This window comes from Etheostoma cragini, chromosome 14, assembly GCF_013103735.1.
Source record: "Etheostoma cragini isolate CJK2018 chromosome 14, CSU_Ecrag_1.0, whole genome shotgun sequence".
Classification (NCBI taxonomy): domain Eukaryota; kingdom Metazoa; phylum Chordata; class Actinopteri; order Perciformes; family Percidae; genus Etheostoma; species Etheostoma cragini.
In genome coordinates this window covers 9,658,201-9,685,238 of record NC_048420.1, presented here as the reverse complement: position 1 = coordinate 9,685,238, position 27,038 = coordinate 9,658,201, and the positions used below count along the sequence as shown (strand labels likewise).

The window sequence follows — 27,038 nt, the reverse complement described above, 5'->3', positions numbered from 1 at the left end:
TGTGTGTGTGTGTGTGTGTATGTGTGTGTGTGTGTGTGTGTGTCTGTCTGTGTGATTCACATTGTCGCCGTGGAATTCCGGTCATGAAAACTTCTGTGAGGATAATACCAAAGTTGAATGAAGTTACAAAACCTTAGGAAGAGCTGCAACACAGTCCTGTTAATGTTCCAGAAGTAATATGACTTTAAAATCTTTGAGCCTGCTTTGGGTTTTTAAGAAAAATTCACATACTTAAATGTTACCTTTGCAAAGTAAGGAAACGAGATAGAAATCATGTAAATGTTAAAACGGTAGACAGAAAACAATGAAATCAACTGGTAATTACTGGTTAACACTGAACACTTTTGACAATTCTGCATATTGGTTCAATGAGTAGAATAATGGTGTGCAACAACGTTTGTGTTGCAAGATCTTTAATCAATTGTTGCAGTTAAAGAAGGGAGGGGGTTTGGGCAAAATTGAGAAACTTAGCTTGTATTACCGATTCTGTGCCTTTACTAATGACACCCAATCGCTATCATTACACTGAATTTAGGACTACCTTACACCTTGATGGAGGGATGTCAATGTACAGGAGGATTGTGCCAAATATTGAGCTCTGCAATCAAAATGATCTGAATGAATGTATACTGTTTGACTGATTTACAATAGTTTCTATAAGTCATCTACCATGCTGTGTCGCTATACATAAACAGTAACTCTTCTGGTAAAGCAGTTGTAGGATAAGGCCTAATCAGTATGTAAAGGCTATGCAAAGCTAACAATGCACTTGCTCTTGCCCTTTCCGTCTCGTAACATGAACACACAACTGCTACCGAGCATTATTGTTATGTAAGTCTATAAGACCGTCCAATGCTTGTTATGTACTGTATGTTGACTTTTTTGTTGCCTTCTATTTTTGGACATTTGGAAATAGTGATGTGACTTACACGTGGGAATAACTCGCTGTCCTTGTGTTTTCATACACAATGCCACTTGCTTTCAGTTTGTCCTGTGTGCAAATCATTTAAAAAACAAAACAAAAAAAAGATTTAAAAAAGCCTCGCTTCCGTTCTTAAGGGACATTTCTTTGTTTTAGTTTCAATAAATACAAATGGCCATTCCCATTTGCACATGAAATTAATGAAGATGTATTTATACGTTTATGATATTTTAATAGGGATGCCAAAACTGACCACCGAAGCATAGAACGTATAAATGGTATTTAACAGCATTGATGAGTTAAGAGCATTTACAACATATAGTTAGCATTCTAGAGTTGTTTGTGAAGGATTATGTGTGGACTTTTATTTTCTATTTGCGTAATGTACAATGTATCAACTTATAGGATTTTTTTTTCATATGAGGCTATTGCATGCACTCTATGCAATAGAATTTGGGTATAAAATGCACTCTTTTTGATTGAAAATGTTTGTCTGCTTATACAAAATCTACAGTACTTGATTGTATTGATACCACATCAATAAAAAAACCTTCTTGTATAATAGTGTTACGTCCTTTCTTTCAGTCTACTATATCTGCAAATGCACATTATAAAGAAAATGTAAAGTCACTGGAACACATTGGAGTCACTGCCATATCTCTAATATTTGTATCATTAGTAGTAGTGTTATTGCTGGTATATTTAGTGTGGAAATATGTTGCAGGTAAAGGAATGAACACTAGAGGGAGTTATACAATATCATATAAACAGTAGCCTACATCAGGCTTCTAGATTTCAGAGATCCTTGTCTGATCTGCCAGGAAACTCAGAGATGTAGTGATAGGCTTTTGCTTGTCATTTCAGGTCACTTAGTCAACAAGTATGGATTACTCAGTTACTTGGATTGTTCATATTGATAACACAAAGAGAGTTGTCTTAAAATGAAAATATACAAACATAATTCATATTCGTCTGAGATTGTGGTGTATTTAGATGCCATCCTAACAAAAGCACACTCAAATAGTCCTAGTGGCGAATAATCACTAGGGAGTTTTAGGAACAGAAGGACATGTGTGTCCAACTTTATCATGCTATGATACTGGTGTCAGTCTAAAATATATGGTTTAAACATGAATAATGTGACGAAAAGGCTTCATATAGCCTAGACCCACCCTGATGTTGGCCCCCATAGACTTTCTGATGGTCTATAATGTTCTTTTGTCAAGTGGCTATTAGAGCTAGCTGGCCTACTTGAGATGTGATAGGATGGAGACGTTTGATAAATCAATGTTGCGAAACAACCCGTTAGCGCGGGTATTTTCTGGAACTGTCGTCACCATGGTGAGCTATCATCGTGCACCCGGATTCTTCTTGCGTAGCACTGACGCCAGACCCTCCATGCTGCATTCGGGTGACCCCGGTAAACTCGAATCCTGCTCTCTGCATTTCAGAATACAACTTGATGACCTGCACACACGTTCGCTCGCAGACAGAAATAGATGCTGCTTTAATTTACCAAAGGTATAATGAATGTATTTTGTGGGGTACTAAGTTTGTGCCACAGCAAAGAAGCAACTAGAAAAAAACGCGCATTAAACTAATTTGATGGAAATGTATGTCGTATAAAAAGTCGTCCCGTTTTTATGCTTCCATCCAAGCGACATAGATCCATAGCATAGATTCCCCAACTCTTCTCTAGCATACTATGCTTGTTCCTCACACGTTTTAAACAATCACAAGCATCGCTCTGATGAAGACAATGAAGTCAAAACGTGTGTTTATTCATTTGTTTGTTTTAATTGAAATGCATTGCTTGTCCTCACTGGTCTGAACCTCGCTGTGTATGCTATGCGTTCGTGTGTCATAGCAAGATATACATTTCCAAGTTGTTTTCCCAGTGTTGACTTGCCATTAACTTGGGCCTTACGAGTCGTACGGCATTTTTCCGAAAGTCCCTGAAGGTGTCCACAAACTGAGGAGGCTCCTCCCCAACAACAGTTCCCCACCACCGACGAGAATTCTAGCTGCCACATTGAAGAGGAACAAAAAGGCAACCTGGCACACTCCCTCCACTTTCTCCGGGGTAGTCACGGGATTTCAATGTTCAACCTGCTCTTTGTAAGTACCAATATGATAACTAAGTTTAACCTTCCCAATTGAAATTGTCTCTGATATGATCGTACACTATTGCTACAACACAGACCTACAAGCGCCTGATTAAAAGTTGGGCTATATATTGTTAACGTTAGCGTTAGATAGTATAACACAAGGCAGCTAAAGTAAATTGCATGAGGATACGAACCAGTATGTAGCCAACTCGCAAAGCAAAGCTTAAGCGGCTAGAATATTGGCTACTTAACATTACACAGTTCAAGATTGTGTTGACGTGTATTAATATCATTGTTTTGCCAATCGGCGTTATCCACCCTCAAGTGAGTTAACGTTCCCACTAGCTAATACAGGGAGCATTGAGGCTATCTCTGGACTGCCAAACGTTCCTGGGAAAAGCAAAGTGACGGAGCTGAGCTAGGCTGCTAGCTAATGTAGCTACGTTAGCTTGCTGCTATTTCTAGAATAATAGTAAGAACCGTTGACGTTGCGACTGTCACTATCAGTGTGGGCCCACTAGGTTTTATTTTTATCTTGAAGTACTGCATATTAAGTGTTGTATAAGGCCATGTTATTGTCCAGACTGCATGTATGTTGTTTTCAATTTAATGAAATAAGGGCTAACCTACATGTTACGCTTAACGTTAGCTGTACAATGAGCGCTTTGCGTTCAGTGAATGTAGCTTTTTTCTTGGACAACATGTAGCTTCACGTCAACGATGTTATGGTTAAGCACTGTCTTTGCGTTCACGAAAGCAGCATCATTGATTTCCAGTAATTTCAGATTCTTTAGGTGTTGTATTTGTTAGTTGTGAGAAGCTTGGCTAAAGGTATAGATGGCGACTGAGCTAACTGCCTTCCGCCCTTTGTGACAAATCGTGACCCAAAGCATGGTTGAACCATTTATTTAAAGCAACATGCTAAGCTAACATTTTAATAACAAAACGAAATCGTCGACAACCCAATGTTTCCTCACTGTTAATATCGTTTGTTGATTGCGCTACTTGTCAAACTGCTGTCTTTATTGTCAAGAAGCCGGTTTGACTCGTCAGCCTTTCATGTTAAATGTAGCTAGCACTGGGGTTATGTGGGTCTATAATTTAGCCTTGTCTGGTTTCTTAAAACAGAAAGCCCCCAACCATTTAGCCATGTTGGATGAAGTGAAATGCGGAAATGCACTTGGGGAGGAAGTTGACTCGAGCAGCTGTGACACTAAAGGCCGCACATTCCCATGCCTCTCAATTTTCATTTTATGACCTTTCAATGGTTTCAGTCTCTTCCCTGTAGTAATAATTCTAGTGGGTGGCTAATACACGTGAATAGCTTTGGACACTGCTACCAACATGGGTGGATGAGTCTATGAGTAACCACTGTAACAGGTAAGCTAATTACATTCTTGCTTATGAGTCACTACAAGGTGACCCAGCTTTCCTGCAGAGAGTATAGAAGGTGAGCTATCAAAACAAAGGACGTGGTAATGTATAGCCTAGTAGAAGTAACACAATACCCCTGTTATAACTCTATTTGTATGCAAATCACACACTTGTACAGCGTTGTATAATGCTTGAAGCAATGACGGACTTGAGCACTGTGCGTGTTAACGCACTATTCACATTTTATTGTGAAATTGGGTCACTCATACTGGTGACCTGCTTCATGTCATAGCTAATTGACACATGATGCGCAGCCCAATCTAGAAATAGCATATCTCCTCAGTCCACTGAGCACAGCCTGTAGCTAAAGGCAGGCCTATACAGTGGAAATCCCTTATTCATGAGAGACCACACTTCAAGTCAAACTACCATTACCTTATTTTTGTGCATGTTGGTGAACTATACAATGCAAGGCTAGTCCTAGCCTTAATTTTGCGGCACCATTGTCGGACACATTTCTTTATTTTGTATTGTCGTGTTCTCACAAATCATTTGCTGTACGTTTAAGTTTGAAGTGTGTCTGTGTGACATTTTACACCAACAGAGAGATGGTTCTTCTGTCTATAAGTGGCATAATATAAAAACAGTGTGACAAGTGGGGAAGTTCTCAGCCTTGGTTACCGTAACAGAGAAAGACGAGCCCAGTGTACAGTTACATGATACCAACTAACCAAGGAGCTTACTGAGGGAGAAGAACACCCATCCTGTAGCCTGCTGGCATTCGGCCCATCTAGCCACATGGTGGCTGTGAGTGTTGAAAATTAGGGTTGAAGAGGTCATTTCCACAGTGACTAGTTGAACAGATTTAAAGTTTAGTTATGTCCCTGGGTGTCTGGCTGTGGTGAGGATGGAACAGGAGCGTTGGTTTTAATATTTGTTAGCTTCCAAGATCCCTGGCTCCAGAGCAATTGTATGTGTTGAAATAAGCCAAGGATTAGATGCCTGCACTTGTTGCTTCTCATTTCCATTGGTTTAGTGGAAATCCATATATAATTATGCATTAGTAGCCATGGGCACCTTGTGTGTTTTCTTGTGCTGTGTGTTGGTTAATGAATCCTGCCCCTGTCGGCACGGTGTTCGTTTACTGTTGTTGCCACAGCGGCGGGATAAAACGAAGGCACCGTATCTGTTGTACTGGCAGTGACAGATTGACACGTCTTCTAGATGCTGCTGCAAGGCTGCCTACTGAAACTATAGCAACAGGTAGGAATAGGATCTTCCTTTGTTTTTGTGTTTACAGCTACAGCTGCCAGAGCTGTAAGCAGGGGAAAAACACTGTCCTTCGCCAAAACATGCTATAGTGAGTGTTATTGTTATTAGAGCTGTTTTGTGTAGTCATATGTAGCTGCGCACCTTCACTGATCCAGAAAGAATTCTAGTTTTGAAGCAACCATTGTCTTGAAAATGCTGGGATATTACACATAAACAAGATTGCTTTCCTATTCCCCGGGCACTATTTTGCGTCTCTCTGGAACTTGGCTTTTTCTTCATATCCTTAAGCAGCTTATTAAACGTATGAAATGTGGGACTACCTCTAACAAAAGGATGTCAAACTCATTCATTGTGGCCGTAATCTGAAAAAAGATGGGTTTTCTTGGAGCTAATTTTAAGATCACAAGGTATATTTGATGCATGTGGTAGGGAAGTTGGATTTCATTGTTTTCAAAAAGTTCCTAGATCCGAGACTGTGGCTGCCCATGTATACTCTGAACTCTAACCCTATGCTGCTCCCCCTACTGCGTCTTCAGCTTTGCTCTGTGAGTGTTTTAAAGAGAGCACCATTGCTCTTCTCTGATCTCTTCACAAGGGACACCAGAATTCCCAACAGGAGCACTTGTTGCTACTGCTGAGATAATCGTTGATATGGCAACAGGCATCCCCTGACGCTGCTGTCAGAAGGCCAACTTAGTTTCCAAATGTCAGAAGAATTGTTGTCCCAGTGGGACTCTACACCTCTTGGCAAAAATGTGAGCGGACATTCTCCTGTCTGCGTCTGTCTGTTGCTGGGTGTCGGCCTCCTGAATCCTATTTCTATTTTAGATTAGAAAATGACTAGGATTTCTTACTAATTACTATGATTTCAGTCATAGTAGTTGTGTCCTACATTGACTCTGGTATATATTTCTGACATCTAAATATTTAGATGAACCACAATCCAGACACACACACACACACAAGAACCCTATGTTTCTATAAAACTAGTTTAGCTCAACAGGAAGTGGCTTCCAGTTATTTGTCACAATGGAAGTAATTGTGAACTGAGATGTAGAAGGAACCTTGGATTCAGACTCTAAACTTTAGCTGTGCAGATTTTTGCTCCACAGTTAACTATCTGTTCCTTGATGTGTTGGTAGTGGCTAACGTTTGTGATGACGGTGTCTGTCTAATGTGTGATTTATGATTTTGCGCAGGCTCCACGCAGAGCTTTCGCCGCGGCCTGAAGTTTTATACTTGTGCTTAGGTGTGTTTGTGTGCGTGCTTCGAGCTTTTTAAGGAAATAACAGCGCCAGCATTTATGTGCGTGTGTGTGTGCGTGTGTGTGCGTGTGTGCGTGTGCGCGTGTGCGTGTGCGTGTGTGTGTGTGCGCGTGTGTGTGTGTGCGCGTGTGCGTGCGCGTGCGTGTGCGTGTGCGTGCGCGTGTGTGTGTGCGTGGTAGAGCAAATGAGAGAGTGACAGCAATTAGCTTCGGAGCGAGTGGAGATGTAAGCTGGGAGATGTCATCCTGCAACCGATTTTTGAGGATTTTAACATGAGAGTATGACTTATCAAAGGAGCTCAGAGATAAAGGGATATAGTCTGTATCAAAAAAAGTAGGCCTGCACGATAAATTGCAAACTCAATTCACCTCAATCCGCAATTACATTTTTAAATGCCATAAGTTTAGATTCCAAATAAGACTTGGTTCTCATTTCATTTCACGAGCAGACTGCCTCACAAACGCTACTACTTTCTTCTGTGAGTTTTGAACCTAGGCTGTATAAAACAGGTTTTAAAGCACTCCCGAGTGCTGCAGTGCTCTCGCTTCTCTCTATGTTTACCAGCTTATGGTGCTGTGCTATAGATGCCTAACAAATCTGTTTGATACGTTAATATAGACATTTGGAAGCAGCACATTAAAACACATGGTGGTGGTTATTTGAAGCTATTGTAGGCTGGTGAAAAGTGATACTTTACAGATGTATTTTCCTCTCCTCTGCTGACTTAACTTAAACTTCATCATCAAATCCGCGGTTGTTCTGAGCGGATGACTTTCCACAGTCATTTAGTGATCCATTAGGAAAATGTTGAAACAACTGCGGTTCAAACCAGTTAATGTTTCCTTCATCATTTGGACTCTAACTAGGGATATCCCAATGACGCTTATTCATTTTTAAATGTCACTTAATGTAGTCCTGAATGTAAACAACTTGTTTTCATACTAGATCAGTTTTATAGGCATAGCAAGAAATAGATTTCCTCATATCACAGTGCAAACATTTTTCCTTTTCCTCCTCTGTCTGTTATTGTAAGAAACGTCTATCATGCACGTTTGATTTTGTAAAAAGTATGATTTAAAAGTGCAATTAGTCCACAGTAAGGACAGAACCTTGTTTGGATAGGGATTCCTCTTTTTATTCTCTTTTCTAAGGTATTGGGACCTGTTCTCTTTCAGTCCTTTCCAGAGACAGATCTGTCCTCCCCCCCCCACCCCCCCACCCTCTCCTCCTAAACGTTATCGGAGGCCTTTGATCGTCACACTGTTTATCTGTGCTCACTCAGAGGCTGCAAAGCTGCGTGATAAGTGGGCTTTGCCACGTGCCAGTACGGATTGTTTGTCTGTCCGTGTAAATAGGCGGGTTACATATTCTTTTACCGCATCTCTCCAGCTAACAACAAGAAGACAGAACAACAAGTACTCTGCGGGAAGATTGGTTCCTGTCCTCTGGGAGCAGAGAGAGAGGTAACCTGTTGTGCTGAACAGGGGACAGAATGACGATGTGCAGTTACAGAAATGTCAACAACATTTAGATAAGCAAAAAAAAAAGAAACAAACTGCTGCCATTAAATTCTGTTTATGTAATCATTCTGATCTTGTTAGACTTTTTGTTTTTAAATTGTTTTTCTAAATTTGTTCCGAAACGTGGAACACAAATGGTCTAAGTGCCCAATAAATATATGCTTGGCACAGTGTCACAACCCATTTATGACAACACAACATACTGAATTCAGAAAGTGGATCTAGTCAAGAAGAAGAAGTGCACATCATTGCAGTGTTTCACAGCCTCCATCTCGCAGATGTGCCGATAAACCTCAAAACAGGACTCTGTATTATACATGCAGATGGCATGTTTTAAGACAGTACAGAAAGGTTGACCAAATTGTCACCAAAATAATACCAACAGTGCTGGAGCTCCATATAAACCATGTGATTTATTGACTTTTCACGTGTAACAGTACATTTCACAGTACATCTCTGAATGAAATTAAAGACGTTACTTGCTAATGTAATCCGCTGTAACATATTACTATTTAAATTCTGTAAATTGGCCACATAGGTCCAGGGCTCAAGTCCGGCCTGTGACAATATCCTGCTGGTCTACTAGGGCTGCACGATATGAGGAACATATCTAATTGCGATTATTTGGACTTATATTGCAATATGGTTTCATGATATTGAAGGGAATGATCATGTTTGTGTCATTATTCTCATTTTCATTGACTAATATTAAATCTTAAAACCATTGAAATGATTATAGTGTGATTCTTGCAAGGATCTATACCAAACAAAGAGGTTGTCTATAGTCTGTAAGATAGGATTTGTAGGCTGGGACGCAGCCCCACAGTACTTCATTCAGAATGCTTTGACACATATTTTACCAAATATTGGTGCAATTTGGATATTGCTCCAGTCCATGTTGCAATTTCAATAAAATTGCGATAAATTGTGCAACCCTAATGTCTTCCCCCTCTATTTCCCCTCTCTCACCTAGCTGTACTGTGCATTATAGGCAGAAAAGCCCCCAAAAATTATCTTTAAAAATAAAAAAAATATGTGAAAAACTAAAGTCTTTTATGTCTACTGTCTTACTGTGCTCTCTGCAGAGGTGTCTGTACCGATATTTGCTCAACCAAATTTTTTTTCTCTTTTCCCAATGAAAGCATTGTTTAACAGACCAAACGAGTCGTGCTTAAGGAAGCAGCCTAGCATGTGAACTACCAGTAAACTTAAAAGCATATCAATATTTTAAGCGTGTCTGCATCGGTACATCAGAGTCAAAGTTCCTCTTGTCAGAGCTTCTACTGTCTTTATGTGTAGCCGTTCGTCTACTTTTAACCTTTTTATCTTGAGTTGGCTTTCATTTGTTTATTAACTTCAATGAGTCTTCAGCTTTTTTGCTTGTTTTGTCTGCAGCAAAATAGTTAAACAAATGAAATTGGAGTACTAATAAATGTGGAAAACACGCCATCAATGTTGCCCTTCAATCGCAGTAAAGCATTTCATTACTGTCAGTGTTCACACTAGTGCTAAGACATTTGTCCGCACGGTTACCTTTTGATGTTTCACTCCTTTACTGCATGCCCTCTTTACAGGCTTCCACTATTGTTGAGCAGATTAAAAGTGAGCAAGGGTAGGTGAGACGTTGTGTTGAATCTATTAACCCTTCAAGAGGTGTGTCGTGGCTCGAAGAATTTGACTTGTCAGCAGCCTTGAGGATTGTTATGCGTCTTTTGGGTTGGAGAGTTGCATTCATGGAGGGTCACTCTGCACACCCAACCTATTTCTAGGCTTATTCAAACAGTCTACCCACACACAGGCTATAACGGGACAGTTGTTGTTGTTTTCCCCTTATAAGCAAGTGCAATGGGAACTATTGCTATCTTGGTTTTCATGTAGTCAACGATACAAGACCTTTTGTGGTGTTTTTTATATTCCAAGCACACTGTTGAATATTTGTCTCTATTACCACATTTGCATTTTGGACCAAGAGTACACCAAGGAGACGTCTTGTAGTGTTGTTTTCTTTTTAGAGGAAAATATTGTATGGTTGAATATTGGTGCTTTAACAAAAATGTTTTTTACACAATTCAATTTTTGTTAAAAAATGACCAGAAATGATTTCATGACTTAGTGGATGAAAGCTAAATAATAGAACATCTAGAACAGCCTGGTAAGTAAAAACTAAATTACATCACTTAACTGTAATACAGTCTGTAAAACCAGGTAAAGACAACACTTACCATATTACAACATCCAAAATCAAAGACGATATCTGGTCTAATATAGCGATATCGATATAATAAAGATATATTGCCTAGCCCTACTACTGCCCAAAGTAGGTGTGTGGCAATCCCCCTGTGAAAAACAAAGGTTTATTATATTTCAAAACTGAGATGACCACAAGCAGGAGTCAGACTGTCTGTGCGTGGTTCTGCCGTGACACAGGTAAACACAGACATGACCACCTGTTACTCATGTCCCAATCATAAGGCTCCGATTAGGTGACTGGGTCCAAAGGGCAGGTGGCGTATTATTTTTGCTCATTTCCTGATTTATTTATTTTTTTGCTGTTTGATTTCAACCATCTCTAGATGTTAGGGATGGAACGGTTAAGTACAAAATCTGAACCATTCGGTCCCCTAGTCACGGTTTGGGGAATATATTTATTCTTTGGTTCATTCTCAGATTTCAGTCAAAATGTTTGGGTCTTTTTAATGTGTTTTGATGTTTTAATTACACACTGGCAGTGTTTCTGTTTGATTTAAAGAAAAACACAGCCATATTCCTTTAATTACTTTTGCAAGTGGAAACCCTTTACTTAATTAGGAACTGACATGTCAAAAGCTACTGTTGCTTAAAACAAGCCAAACCGTGGTTTTTGTGAACCGTTGCACCGCTAATAGATGTGCAAAGATACTACACCTGCCCTCCGATGCTAAGGCATACATTTTCAGTTTTAGGGTCTCTGCACAACCCCACTCAGTTAGACCTGAACAAGAAGTTACTGAATTTGTCTTTGGAATTTATAAATTGACCCACTATATATATATATATATATATATATATATATACATACATACACACACACACACACACACACACACACACACACACACACACACACACACACACACACACACACAGCTTCTATTTTTTTTTTTATGAAGCCTCATGTTTTTTTTTATTCATTTTTAGCAGTTTTGTCAACAGTGGCCTTTCCAAGAGATATTCACGTGATGTAACTTAAACAATATAAAAATGTCTATCATTTTTTCTATATCGTTTATATCGGGACGTCAAAAAACCAGCAGCTTAACAGCGTTATGGCACCATTTTGACAGCACTTTTTGTTTTGCTCCTTGTGCATTATTTTTATTTTGCACTTAAGTTCTTAATAAAATAAGAAAATACTCCATACCTCCATTTGTCAAATATTTAATTCACAATGGAATACAAAATGGGGCTATTTATTTATTGAATTACCAGAAAAGGTACTATATTGTTAAGATATGAATGACCTTTTATCAAGATAGAAGATTTTGGCCATATTGCCTAGTCCTTACATATGGCCTCAAAGTATTCTGGTGTCGGATGCTTGGTCATGGTGCTGATAGAGAGGGCAACACTTCCTACACAGCTGTATATAACCTTTGCCACACCCATCCTATTCCTACCCTCATTGCATGTGAAGTAAAGGTGCTGTTCTCAGGACATGCACCAGTTCTTCCATGCTCCATGACGACATTCTCAGAAATCCACGGGCGCGGAGGTTTTCAGAATTCAGTCAACAAAGCATGAGTCCATACGTATTCTACTCAGTTGGAAGTCTCACTTTCAGCCCGAGGCTTCTGTTTGCACAACCAAAGGGGTTGTACCTAATGCCAGGTACAGCAACAGTTAATGATCTCTGTTGGAGTTTTGCATATAAGTCTCTCTCAATGCCATCGTGCCCTGGCATGCCTGGAGATTGTAGTCTTTCTTGTTACACTAGGTAAACTAGTGAGGCTCAGGAAGAGGATTATAAGATTAACTAGTGTAGCTTATTGTAGTTTTGTGTGTATTTGCTTTCTTGCTTGCACATCTGTTTGTCTTTGTGTGTTTTCTAGCATGACTGAGGACGAAGGGGGAGTTCTGCGCACTATTTTCTTTGTGTCTACTGTTTGCTGAATGGTGTGGTGACCTGTCACCATAGCCCACATGGACAGGCCCCTTCAGTCACGGGCCGTCTGTGGCATTCCTTTTGTTTTTTATGGAGCATGACGTTAATTTGGGGTGATCAACCATGGGCTATGGCACATGACCATTTTTTAGACTTCTCAAACCCAAATACTTGGGTTTAAACCGGTTTGTTTGGGAGATGTTACTTGAGGTTTGCGTGTGCGGTTGCAGCTGCACCTTCACGCTAGGCCGATTTTAAGATGTTTGTGCTTGAATCAAACTGATTTAAATGAATTGCAGTGATCGTACTAATTGTTTCTTTTTCTTCTAATTGTTTGATGCTGTACTGTAGGACAGATGATTGTAGTATGGAACTTTCAACCAATCATGTTAATTAGCTCTCAGTGTGCGCCGCAAGCCTTCTTGTCTGGCCCACTCCCAAGTTTGACACCAACTTTCACACAGTGCAAACGAGCGCTAAAAGCAGATATATATCTGCCAGTAGAGCTGTTCGTGTAAAGTTGGCCCCAGAACTCATTTGAAAGGAACGAAAAGTGGTTTCTTCATCTCTCGTTGGTGTGGGAACACTGTAAGGTTGAGAACAGCTCCAATTGGAGGTGGGAGCCAGCCACCCAGCCTATCAACAGCATTGACGTCACTGCGAGGAACCAGCTGGACTTTTTTGGAAGGTGTGATCCTCTGTTTTCTTTCAGCCGTACATAGTCACTGCCACGCTCTTGACTTGTTTGTCTGGCTTTACTTTTGTTGTTGTTGTTGCCATCTTCCTCACTTATTTTAATTTGGCTTTTCCATTGGTATTTTCGTCTTGGTTAATTTTCTGCATATCTTACCGGCTTTCTTCATGTTACTATTCCTTTGTCCGTGTCCTCCTTGACATTTACAAGCTTATCTGTTATCTTTTATTTGGCATTCACAGAGGCCACAGGAATGAAGACATGCCCGTGTTACATTTGGCCCCCTTTCTATTCCCACTGGTTGACAGTGTCTGTGAGTTTGATTGCGATTGTTGAATGGTTTCTCCCTGCTTCTCCTCAATGCTAGCTATAATGGACAGTTAAAAGAAGAATGCAATGTCTCTCTCTCTCTCTCTCTCTCTCTCTCTCTCTCTCTCTCTCTCTCTCTCTCTCTCTCTCTCTCTCTCTCTCTCTCTCTCTCTGTGTCGCCTTGTTTTCATGCGTCGGTGTATCTGTGTTTATGAAACCGTGTACTCGGTAAAAGGTCTGAATCAGACACTAAAAGAAGAGTGTAGCAAGCAGGTGGGTATGTAGGGCAAGAGTGCCAGTGCCTTATCTTTTTCGTGCCGTCCGTGCTGCTCTCACCCCAAGGAGAGCCGGCTCACTGTCAATCCTGCCATGGATGACAGGCCCTCCCCCTGGTTTTTTACTCCGCTCCCACACAGCAAAGTAGCCCTCCAGCTGCTTCAAAGCAGTACAGTGTGGTCATATCCAGTCTGGCTCCAGACAAAACACCAGTGAGACTCCGGCACAACCTCAGACCGCCAGACAGGGTTGCGTGTAATACTAACGTCTTTCACAGGGGGGGAAGAAGACGCGCTCAGAACTTGCACACTGATTTGGTCACTGTGGCCTTCCAGTCAGTATATTTCGTGTCCAGATATTTGTTGTGTGTTTTTCTTTCTAATTTTAGAACAACCCCCTCGCCCTTGTGGCAAATGTACTGCCCCATCCAGCTCGTGACTATTTACACTATACACATGGTATGCGTAGTAAATGGGTGGTGTGCGAATGATGAGGGTTAGGGTTAGGGTTAGGATGAGGATTGGCCACCTGACAGCTCTCCAGTGTCAGCCAGAGCTGCACACGGCCTTAGCTCTACAATTCCCAGGCAAATCCCACTGTAGCATTTGTCTCCATGCACTTTAGCTGTGATAACAGTGCCTGTGGAAGGTGTAATCTATTGCTGATATTATGAGCTTTGTCAACGGAAAATGTAAGTCATATAATCTGCTACTGTAAAATGCTGCTGTCTCTTCCACTCAAATCAAACTAAATTTGAAAGTTTTTTTGTTCTGACATGGCTTTATACTTTGTCAGGCAGACTGATGACTCATCGTAAACTGACGATACCCATGCCCCAATTCTCATTCTTTTGCGACTTTATCACCTGTTTAGGTTTGCTTGGCATTTTCTGTTCTGACATACCGTGGTCCTTATCAGCTAGTACTGCTACTCACTGCTCTCTCTCTCTCTCTCTCTCTCTCTCTCTCTCTCTCTCTCTCTCTCTCTCTCTCCTTCTTCTGTTCTTTCTCCTTAGTCACTGTAGGAGATACATAGACGTTGGAAGTATTGGGGGTGCGGGGGCTGCTGCACCAAACTTCCTTTTCCTTCTTTTTAAAGAAATAAATTACTCTGTCTTTCATATTTCCTTACAACATAAAGATATTTGCTTTCATAGCCTATGTGCTTGTCAGAAACAACAAGCCTGTCTCCTGTCTTTTTATGAAAGGATCAATGTTGACCGAATTAATGAATGAATGAGCCTTTTTATTTACATCTTTTTACAGCAGAACCTTTTCTAACAAACATTGCAATCACGCAATGTTGTCATAGTGACAGGACTGTCCTATAAGGAAAATAGCAGCCTCACTGTAATTTAAAGTTTAAAACATGCTTATTTTAAAAAAATAAATCCTGTCCGACAACTCCCTGCAGTATTATGTGAGTGCATTAATGTTACTAGTAAAACAGGACATGAACATTGTGGCATGTCTTAATAAAACTCACATTGAATCAATCAAATAAATAGAACGTGCCAGAGGCCACCAAGTTTGGGATTTTACAGCCCAATCTGTCTCCAGAAGGGCATGCATTTTAACTATTTTTAGACATTTATGACCAGCTGATAAATCAATAAAATAATTGGCGGATTAATCTGTAATGAAAACAATCAACAGTTGCTGCTGCCAATGACTGAATGATTTGGCATACCAGATCCGTGTAAAATGAAATAAAGTAATGGCGTATCACCCATTCATCTTGAGGCAGTCTCAATGCTTTTTCTTCTTCAATGCACTACATCGTGTTTCCTGTGTGGTTAACCATGTTAAGCTTCTACTTACTGATTGGGTGTCCACGTATGTGTGTTTGTTTTGTTCTTCCTGCATCTGTGCAGTGTTTAACTGCAGAAGCAGTTTGCACATTTCAAATTTGCATTTGTTCCCAGCAGCGCAGGCCTAAATGTTACCACAGTTTACCCACTTCTCTATTGACAAGCTCACCAAAGACTAATGGCGTTTTAACATTACATGGGACCTCGCCTAGACTCTACTCCCCTTTTTTGTTTTTTTCCTTTTTATGAGAAAATGTCCCTAGTACCGGCTAACCGGTGCTTTTTTTAGTATCACCTCCGTCGAGGTTCCAAGTGAGCTGAGGCGGTACCAAAAGCTGACGTGAAAACCTGCAGACTACTGAGTGGTCGGAGAGGATGGTCACTAATCACTGCTAGCAACAGACGGGGGGTGTCCCGGAGTGTTTAAGTAGGTTATCCAGCTGTGTTTTTTTTGCTGCCTCCAGCTTCTTCTTTTGAAGCTAGATATGTCTTCTGACTGTGGCAAACATGCCGAGAATAAAAAAACAACATACCTCCGACGTTCTGTGTGTGTGTGTGTCGCGTTAGGTCACGGCGGTCTCCTCGCTATGAAGACCAGCCATGCTCGCATCACGCACGAGGCGTTACAAAATCTGCAATGGGAAGAGGAGGACTGGGTGCAGCGGCCGAGCTGAGTAGAGCTGTTACTAGCAGAGGGTTAGGGTTAGGGTCTACTGCCCCTAGGCTCGCTGCGGTAGTCTGCGTTTCTGGTGTAACAGAGGTCGGGCATACACTCAATACCCAGACTCGTCCAGAAAAATAAACCACATGTGATAATTTTCAGGTATCAGTACCCAATAAAATAAAATAACGTGGTATCAAAGTCGGACGACGGACGCAACAATTACAAACTGAAAATGTCTGCACAGAGCAGCGGGAGTGACGTGGTTAGGAGAGTTTGCCGACAAGACGAGGGCGGAGGATTAGGTGTGGTAGCAAAGAGCAAAATTGCTTATATGAGAATTTTTCTGGCAGGGTTTCTGCAAATTGTTTTCTTTGAATAGCAATATTTAGGGACACCTGGCCTGCTCACCTGGTGGAACATGCGCCCCACGTGCACAGTCTCAGTCCTTGACGCAGCGGTGCAGAGTCCGATTCCGACCGGTCATTCCTCCTCTTGCTCCCCTTTCAAGTCTTCAGCTATCCTAATCTAATAAAGGCCTAAAACGTCCAAAAAAGAAGAAGACATTTTTTTTACGAGAAAACTGATAACCATAGTAAGGCAATCTGCAAACTTTAAACTGCTCGCTGTCCGAAGCGGAAGTTTGACCGGACAGGCCGGAGATCAAAGTGAGAGCTCTGTGAGCGCCAATCGATGAATATCTTTTTCTTGTAAATCATTTGTGATGTAATCGCCAACGCAGGTGTTGTCACAAGTTTATGTACCGGTGGGAAAACTTCCTCTGCCCCTTTTCAATCCTTATCCTTTTCTGGAGGATTAGAAGCCAACAAGTCTGGTTACCCCTTTTTTTAAGCTTCAGTAGTCTGCATGCAGTACTACCACATTGTGTTCAGCATGGCTCAGAGTCGGTAATTAAAGGCGTCACGGAGGATCTCTGCCATTACGCAAGAAAGAAAAGAAAAAGAAAAACTTAAGGCTGTTTTGAGTGCCCTCGTGGCTGTTTCCATGTATAGAAGGCTGAAGGGAGGAAATAAACTTGTGGAGGAGAGTGGGTTGAAACATCGTCTTGACAGTGGCTCTGTGGTTGGCAGTCAACTGAGAGGATAAGTGACACTGGGGTAGGGGGTGGGAGCAGGACGAAAGAAACAAGAGGGTTGGTGTGTTTTTGAAGAGTGGCTTTGGGTTGCACAAATGGATGTCTCTGACCGGCTCTGTTTAAAACAAAATACTAGAAATCACTGAGGTTTGGGTTAAAAAACAATACAAAATGGTCCTACAGTTAAGTTTAATATTCAGAGTAATTTGGGACTGAGTGAAACAAGAAAGCAGAGAGAGTCAGGAGAAAGTCCGTCTTAAGGAGGTGAAAAGAGGGAGCGTGGGACTGAAATGCTGCGGCTCTTTGAAGCTTTGCCCACCCTGCAATCCTCACCTTGGGACTACTGCCTGTGACACAGTGCTGAAGTCCTCTCTCTCACACACACACACACACACAGTGTGTGTGTGCGCGTGCGTGCGTGCGTGCGTGCAATGTTAGCCAGCTCTGCTCATCCACTTTTCCCCACTCCTTTCCACCACCCCTGTTCTGTTGCTCTGAGACGGTTCCAGCCAGTTTGTGGCGGCTGGGTTTAGACTGTCAAGGACTTGGCACAGTTTTGACTGAGGGCTGCCTGGCCAGTTGCAAACCAGACATTACCTGTTCTGTGAGACAGCCTTGTGAAGTGCATGCTTGTGCGTGCACTCCATACTGCACATATTATTAGATTCCGTTTTGGTGACAGGTGGTGATTTGACAGGGTTACATAATCCAAAGGTGTAGTCAGTTCACGGGACTGTACATTACGCTGGCTGGAAGGTAAAAACCTTCATGATGGTACCATTAGTTATTTTTATTTTTTTTTTAGTTTCTGCCCTCAAGTTTCTGGACTTGACATGGAGAAAGATACATTTCAGAGGTCTGATGAAATGAAGTTTTAGATGCTCTGTCTTCTTCTCTCATTCTGACCACAACTTTAAGCATCATGCAGATGCAATGCTAGTAATGAAGAATAAATATCAAAGGTTGCCAAAGAGATTGTGGGAATCAAGATGATGTTGTAAAAGGTCTGGGTAGAGCTGAACTGTTTGAAGATAGTAGATCGTTGTGATTTTTCTGACCCACATTGTAAATTATTTCCTGGAAATTATACTCAAGATATAATTGCGCTAAGAGAGGCGTCATCAAATTTGACGATAGACTTGAATTAAGCATTGAATGTGAAGAAAAAAATGGTACGCTGAAGCTAATGCTAACAATGTGTTTAAAGGTTTGACAGGAAGTAACTGTTTAACTCAAACTACCAAATAACGTGCATTTATTACAAAGAGGCTTCTCACACTGTTCTTTTTTAAAGATCAAAGAGACGGCTTATTCACCGTAGGTGTGTGATGTCATCTTACCTGACTCTTCTTCTCCTCTTTGGCAGGCTTTCTGTGTCGACTTGAGCCGTACCTATATGGCGTGTGTGAGCGGAGAATTTTGCCAGGCACAGCACCTCACCTCCGCGGAGAAGTGAATCGGCCGCCCCCCGAGGGACTACGCTACCCAGAAACCCCCCTGACTGCCAGCACACTAGGAACTGCTGACTCATCCAAAGGCCCCCTGGGATACTGCGTAGTCCTTGGCCCGACTGCCCTGCCCTGTCCCAACCAATACGACAAATCTTTGCCCTCCACTTTCTCCTTGAACAGCCAATCACAAACCGCTCTCCTGAATGGGGTAAACTGATTGGATGACTCCTGGATAGTCTCTCCATCTTTTTTCTTTTCTTTTTTTTCCTATTCTTTAACATTTTTTTGTTTTTTTTACTAATTCATTTTTATTTTCATTCCGGCGTACTGTGGACTAGTTTATCCTTTTTTTTTTACCCTTTTCTGTGCACATCATCCCATATTTGAATACCTGTTGTCCTCCTGACCCATTTTTCATCACGTGTTGTCACTTTTTATTTATTCTACCCTGTACTGAATACATACATCTCCTAGCAGTCTTTGCTGACTTCTGAGCCAAAAGTCGATTTTGTTTTGTAAGAGTATTGTATTGTAATTGTTTTTTAAGCCGTCTCGCCAACATGAACCGCCCCGCTGCAGTCGAGATTGCCTACGAGTGCATGAGGTTCGTCATCACCCACAACCCCACCAATGCCACACTCAACAAGTTCACCGAGGTATGACCACATCTGGATAGTATGTTGGTATCTGTGCGCGTTTGTTTGCAAATCCTATATCTAATATCCTCTCTCTCTCTCTCTCTCTCTCTCTCTCTCTCTCTCTCTCTCTTGATGTCTGTAAGGAGCTGAAAAAGTGTGATGTGAACACACTGGTGAGAGTTTGTGATGCCACTTACGACAAGACTCCGGTAGAGAAAGAGGGGATTCAGGTCCTGGTAAGATTGGACACACACATTCTTTTGCAACTTTTCTCGTTGTATGTTTGTCCTTTTCAAACTACAAACTCTTGCACTCCCTTCTTTTGTCTTCTCTAGGACTGGCCCTTCGATGATGGTGCCCCTCCTCCCACCCAGATTGTGGACGACTGGCTCAAGCTGCTCAACACCAAGTTCCGGGAGGAACCGGGCTGCTGCATCGCTGTGCACTGTGTCGCGGGGCTTGGCCGGTAAGTGGCCAGCTACGTTGTTTTGTCTAGAGACGTGAAGATAACTTGAGAGGCAGCGTGCTTTGTCTGGACTGTTGTATGGTCAACTTTTGAATGGCCTCTGGTCTAAGTTCAGTAAGTGACATTTACTTCTTTGCATAAATGCGGCAACTGCCAGGTTTAAGGGAAAGCTGGTGTCAAGGATGTTTCATCCAAAACTCTTCCATCCATTTAATTCATGCTCATTATCCGGTCAGGGCCAAGATGGCAGCCGGCTAGTCTAGACATTTTACTAGATTATGTGTTTAGACACCTTATTATACAATGAATTGACTCTGGTTCCGGTCTATAGTTTTTAATTGAAACAGAAATTATTTCACTTTTTGCAGAAATATGTTTTCCAGTAATTATGTCCCCCAAAAATCAGTGGGGAAAAAAACACTACACCACTCCCCAAAACTACGCGGCACGTCACGTGTCTTCGCTGCTCCTCTCCTTGGTAGTCAAATATGCTTCGCTGCGGGTCACACTAGCCGTTACCGGCCAGTGTAGACATTAAAACGGGAATGGCTGAAAATATGTAGCAAGCAGAACAGCAATCACTATTTACAATATAGCTATATTTGATTAATGTTACACATTGAAGTCTGAAACACCATTTGAAAGGCAGAAACTCCAATTATAAGCTTCTCAGCAGTAGCCAGAAGGTTTTCCCATTTGACCTAATGTGTTTTCTCTTTCTCTTAGTGTTGTGTAATGCTGCTGTACATTTCATCTCTCCTGCGTTAAAGGGACTTTGGGCTACCTGCAAGAGTCAACACACACGCAGGGCCACCAAAATAATTAATTGGTCAAAGCGCCCGTATTATGCTCATTTTTAGGTTCATGATTGTATTTTGAGGCTGTACCGGGTTTCATTTTTTAAAAAACACCATATTTCTGTTGTACCGCACATTGTTGCAGATCCTCTTGTATCACTTTTTTTAGCTACAGAGTGAGACATCTTACTTGCACATGTGCAGTAGCTAACAGGATCACATCAGCTAGATAACTCTTTCTCCAACTTTGGTCAGTACAAGGCAGGATTAGCTGGGAGACTTCTTCTAAACGAGGGCACACTTGTGGAATACTTGCAGAACAGGGACATGGAAGTAGTTCTTTTGTAGATCATGGTGAACTAGTTTGTGTAGCAGTGTTTTGCCATTGAGTACAAGTTAGCATGCTAGCGCTAGCATGTTCTACAGTTAGCCACCCCATCTCAGCTTGTGACGTAGAAAGCCGTGCAGATTTTGAGCAGCTCACCCGGAGACTGAAGGTAGAGGACATTCAGAAACATGTATCTCACTCAAACAGCATGGGTAGTTTCTGTCCCAAGTTTGGATGAGTGTGGAAGCACCAGAGACATAAAATAACCCCAAACCCAGAAAGTGTTTTTTTTTTCTTTCTCTCTCTCTCTCATAATATGGACACTTTTAACGTGTCTAATAAGTCTGTTTTTCTCCTAATCTTCCTATCGTTTGGCCTTTCTATAAACCCTCCTCCTTGTTTTTTTAACACTTGTTGCTTCTTCGGTATTGATCACAGACTTGGCTGGCTTGGCCGGGTGTGAAACTGAACATGCTGGTTCCCTGCTCTTCTCAATTTTACTAAACATTGGTCATTAAAACAGTATCTTGAACGCATGTCCTCTCTTCCTGCACCTGATAGTGCTCTGTAAATAGACATTCAGCTGGTTAGCTACCATTAATGACTACAGTCTGTTACCTCTGCACACTTAAAAAAAAAAAAGGCAAATTACATTTGCATGTGATCTGCCTGTTGGTCATGAGGTTGCGCAGGCGATGTGCAGACATTATATTCACAGACCAATGTGACCGTGAAGTTATGCTGAAGAACAACTCACTTCACACAACAAGTGTGAAAACAAAGAAGGCAGAAGTACATGATGTGGGCGAACTAGTGTGAAAATATTTTCCCTGACTATAAACACACAACAAGTCAATCGGTTTACAATGGCTTCCGGCATTCTGCATGGCATTCCAGAGGGTGTATAATTACCAGTATTGGTTAGGGTGGCATTTTCTGAATTCATCTCCTCTTCTTCCTTGACTTGTGTTGACTGCAGTCCTCTGGGTTTCCCCGTAGCCTGACAGCCTGATCTTCTTTACACCAGCCAACATTCTCTTGTGGCCCTTAGTGTGGGAGGCGGCTGCAATGTGCCTTGTTGTTGATTGTCCTTTCTTTCATTCTCATCCCTCGTTTCACACTATTGCACTGTATTTTCTTTTAATCCCTCCCTTCTCATACTGTCCCTTGTGATATTTGTTTTGTGTGAGAGGAAAAACCACTGAAGGAAATGCCCTGTCAGCACTGAGGTTTGACTTGCCGAGTGGTCTAGAACGTTTTTTTATATTTCTTTTCTCATCTGGTGAGAAAGGAGAAGGTTGGGGTGTGTGTGTTTGTCTCAGGGTGTTTGTGTGTGTGTGTCAGGGTGTGTGTGTGTGTGTGTTAGGGTGTGAGCACCATACCCCAGCAGGGCAACAGTGAACTTGTGCACCCCTGTTGATTTCCCAGGCCTGTTTCCCAGGTTCAAACCCCCTCCCTACTCCTCCACCATGTTGCCATGGAACCATGTGAACCTTGGCATTTAATCTTCTTTTTCTCTCCTTTTGATTCTCTCACTATCTCGTTGAACTGGTCCGCTGGATTCCTACACCTCTCAGAGCTCCAGTCTTGGTGGCCTTAGCCCTCATTGAAAGTGGGATGAAGTATGAGGATGCTGTGCAGTTCATAAGGCAGTAAGTACTCTCTACTTTTCTAATTTTAAGGTTTTAATCAAGTTTAAGTCTTCACTATGTAAACTGTGGAAATAGAAACATGGTGCATGTGAAATCAACAGCCCCTTATGGTTAACAGCCCAACTAATTTAAGATTAGACTCTAATTGAAGATACATTGTGCATTGTTCTTTCTTTTAACATTGACGGCCTATGGATTGGTCTGTCTGTAGTCTGCAAAATACTAGGAACTGGGGATTCTAGAGTCTGGTACTACAACTACAACGGTAGTAAGGAACAGGTGCACATTTTGGGAATTACCTGCCTCCTGGCCGGCTGGGAGCAGTAACTTCCTGGGCTCTCAGCCAGCCAGGCGGCAGGTAATTCTCAAAATGTTGAAGAAATATGACCCACATAACCCGGTAAAATTGCACATTCGATGTATTTGTACACATTACATAAATTTGTTTATATTAGGTTTGTTGAGCTTCAAGATTTCTTCTAACTCTATATAACAGTGATATTAATCTCCTTCTCTAACTCTCTGCCAGAAAGTAAATGGAGTGAAAGAGTGTATTTGCCCAAAACTTTAATACAACTTCTTTGATTAGAATTAGAAAGGGGGTTACTGCTAAGTAGGATTTCACATACATCGAATAAGAAACAGTAGAGAAATGCAACATAAAAGGAAGCACTGCAAACAGTCAAGAATCATAAGTACAATAAAAGAATTTACAATAAATGTGATGAAATATGATGAAATGTGAAAAAATCTTAAAAGAAGTATATGGAATATGTGTTTTTTTTGTTTTGTCTAAGGATATGCAAAAGGTCACAGGATAGTGGATATTACTACAGAAATGACCTTAGTGTTGCTATGGTGTGCTCTTAGCTCTCCCTTGCGTATTTCTTTTATATTCATCTTCTTCCCTCCCTTTTTTTCTCTGCTCTTCATAGGAAGAGACGTGGAGCCTTCAACTCCAAACAGCTTCTCTACCTCGAGAAATACAGACCCAAAATGCGTCTGCGGTTCAAGGATACCAACAGCCACAACTGCTGTGTGCAGTAGGCGGCCTGTCAGGGCATCTTTCTTACGCGCATCTAGTGGGGAATCTTCCAACAAGGGGAGATTAAAAAAAAACAAAAAAAAATATGAAGAGAGTGCTATCAGTAATTATTGTGATGAATTGTAAACACTGAGTCTTGGTTAATTGATCAGAGAGCTAGCGAGTGATCGAATGAATGAATCCAGATCTGGGGATCCACCAGCCGAACCAATGAATGGAAGGTCAAAGCACACAGATAGGCCCGCCTCCCGGTTACACTGTTCAACCACGGGCCGGAATCTTTTCAACTCGAGTCCATCCTTTTTCTTTTCTTTTTTTCTTTTTTTTTTCTTTTCTTTTTTTTTTGTTTCAGTCGTAATCATGGGATAACATTTTCCATTTTGTGAATTTTTATTTTTACACAAACAAAGGTGATGAAAAGATGACATGTTAAATGATGATCTGATTTTTATTTCTGCTAATTATTGATAGTATAATTAAGCCAGAATAATGTACCTTTTTTTTTAAAAAACATTTTTAAACTTTGAAACACATATTGTGACTGTCCATTTTGGTATTGGGGTGTTTTATTTTTTTTTTTATTTTTTTTTTGCACAAAAACTCAAAAGGTTCACCTGAAAAATGCAGTTATGTTTTCCTTTTACCCTTCACTTGCTTAAAGTCACTTTCAGTTTAGGAGTCCACTCAGTTTTCATATGTCTACAATATTTATTCACAAGATATATGTGTGGCAATTATGAGTTTGGCAGGGGCAAGGACACTTTGTGGTCCAATAGTTTTGTTGTTTTTATTATCCTTTTGAGAGCCATGTCTTTTTTTTTTTTTTATCTTGTTGGAGTGCAATAATCAGTCCACCTCAGATAAGCCCACCAAGCGTTGCTGAGTATCCTACAATCGCACACACATACACTTCAGACCACCTCATCCAGGCAGTTTAACAGGACAATACAAACCACCTCCTAGAACAGGTACTTCTCCTGCTTTCATTCATTCTCCTGAACGGGGCTACAATAGGATTTCCCTAAATATGCATATTTCACACACACGGAGCCTAAGATTCAATCTGAAAGACAAGGTGGAGAAGAATGAAAATGGTCAGTTTTTTTATCATTGTACCCATTTTGAAAACATCCCCAATTCGTATTGGTTCTTACAAGATAAATGAATTGAAATAAAAAAAAGCATAGATGTCTTTTTTTTCTGCCTTTGCCAGTTTTAATGTTGGTTGTTCTGTGGTTTACAGTAGAAATGTCTTTGTTGGTCTTCACATTTAGACCAGAAATTAATATACCTATCTGATAAACGTCTAAGTAAGGTGTGGGATTTTGTTGTACCAGTATCTCCATAACAAATGTAATTTCATTATCCCCTTAAAGATGAGGCTTCACCTTGCACTTAACAATTAACCCTCCTAGTGTCTCCTAGACTGTGTGTGACCCATGAGGCATGTCAGTCAAAGACTGCCCTACATGTCCTTCCCCCAGCAGAGAGTGAGTCAGCACCACGTGGAAGGCACAGGACACCACGGTACCCAGAAATGACTCAACTATTACTAGTAATCACTTCACCAGCCAGAACATGAACCAATTGAAAGTGCCCCCTCTGCTGCTCATATCCTGTCATGGCCGAAGCTGGCATACCAAGTACATGTACAACGTGTATAAACTCATGAGTTTTTTTCCTAGTATTTATTAAGTCATTAATCCACCCATTTGGACTTTTTGATAAAAAACAATTTTACATGACAATGAAGACTTTTTTTTACTTCATAAACACAGGAATGTTTATTGTCACTGCCTACAGCAATGCAGCCAAACCACAAACAAATAAGCTTGTGTTTAGTGCCTCACAGCCTACTTGGAATAATATGGATGTCATCACAGTGGAAAAACATGACAACCAAAGCCTCTGATTTAAATTCCTTGACCCGACACCACCTTCAGTCACGGTTATTCAGTCTACTACACTACAATGAATACACCTGGCCCTACATTTTCCCGTTGACTTCTTTTGGTCTCAGATTATTGTGAGTTCTTGAGAAACAGATTGTATAACTGATGATGTTACAGAATGGTAGTGTAGTAGGCCTACGGGCTAGTTTCGTCTGAGACAATAAAGGAGATGTGTTTACAGATGCACTTCATAATGTACTGCAGATTGTCAGTATGTGCCAGGCTCCCGACCAAAGCTGTCCCTAAAAGCTAACAGGATCTTTGTGGTGCTTTAACTGATGCCCGTCTCCCCTCATCAGCAGGTTAAGAAGCCTCACTTTATATTTTCACCTCAGATTATTCTTATTCTTGGCTATTGGACTCTGGAATAACCTTGTACTGGTGGTTTATCATTCATATCCAAAGTATTAAATACTTTAAGTTAGGTTGATTTCACAGATCTATAAGTATAAAGATCTGTTACGGGCGCTAATCTGTCACATTCACTGACACTTAGTTTGCACGGCTGGGTGATGCGGTGCACAGTAAGATTTATTGAAGTTACATTGATTTGAAGCAGGTCACATTTATTTGTTGCTCGCAACGTGGACTAAAACACACCCACACAGACATGGGGAGAACAAACTATACGGGCAGTGAGTTTGATCCCAAGACCTTCCTGCTTTGAGGCAGCAGTGCAAATACTCAATTACAACATAATGTTATGTAACACAATAGGCGAAATAGACCATAGGCCTATACTGTTTTGTATTATAAATGTGTTTTCTTTAGGTGATAAGACATTTAATTTAAAACCGTGACATTTTTTTTCACAGCAGACATTTCGACACGTGACAGTAGGACACACAGGTGTAAATAATAACCCTAATGATGGTTGCATTTTACTTAGCGTTGCCTGACACGGAACTAAGCCATTGTTAATACAAGCAACACCTGCGCTTTTTCTGCTATGACAAATCAAACAGATATTAAAGGCTGTGTGATGGGAAAATAAAATAAAAAACATGATGGTTCTAACTAAGCTATACATTTTGGTAATGCAAAAAAATGTCCATAAGGGTTCAGGCTCACAAACGGGTACTATCATGCCGGAAACTCAAGTACACGCACAATTTTCCCCCCCACACCAAACTCCCATCTGGAATAACAGATACGTGCTATGTAACTGCAGATCTTTATACTTGCAGCATTGGATGGACACAAATATCTGGTCAGTAACCCATTTAATTAACGCTGGATAACTTATAACAGCTTCTACTCA

At 41.1% G+C, this 27,038-nt stretch overlaps 1 protein-coding gene across 2 annotated transcripts; it reads left to right on the top strand.

The window, feature by feature from the left end:
* Window positions 1-2,869: 2,869 nt before the first annotated feature.
* ptp4a2b (protein tyrosine phosphatase 4A2b) lies at window positions 2,870-25,006 on the top strand. 2 transcript variants are annotated; one of them, XM_034891237.1, is made up of 7 exons: window positions 2,870-3,040; window positions 18,815-19,107; window positions 19,447-19,555; window positions 19,681-19,773; window positions 19,873-20,003; window positions 22,706-22,780; window positions 23,716-25,006. In XM_034891237.1, exons 2-7 carry the CDS (start codon window positions 19,103-19,105, stop codon window positions 23,825-23,827), a joined length of 525 nt encoding a protein of 174 aa, XP_034747128.1. In that variant the 5' UTR covers window positions 2,870-3,040; window positions 18,815-19,102; the 3' UTR covers window positions 23,828-25,006. The 2 variants fall into 2 exon arrangements, with proteins under 2 accessions (XP_034747128.1, XP_034747129.1); XM_034891238.1 differs by lacking the exon at window positions 2,870-3,040 and adding an exon at window positions 8,350-8,404.
* Window positions 25,007-27,038: the final 2,032 nt, after the last annotated feature.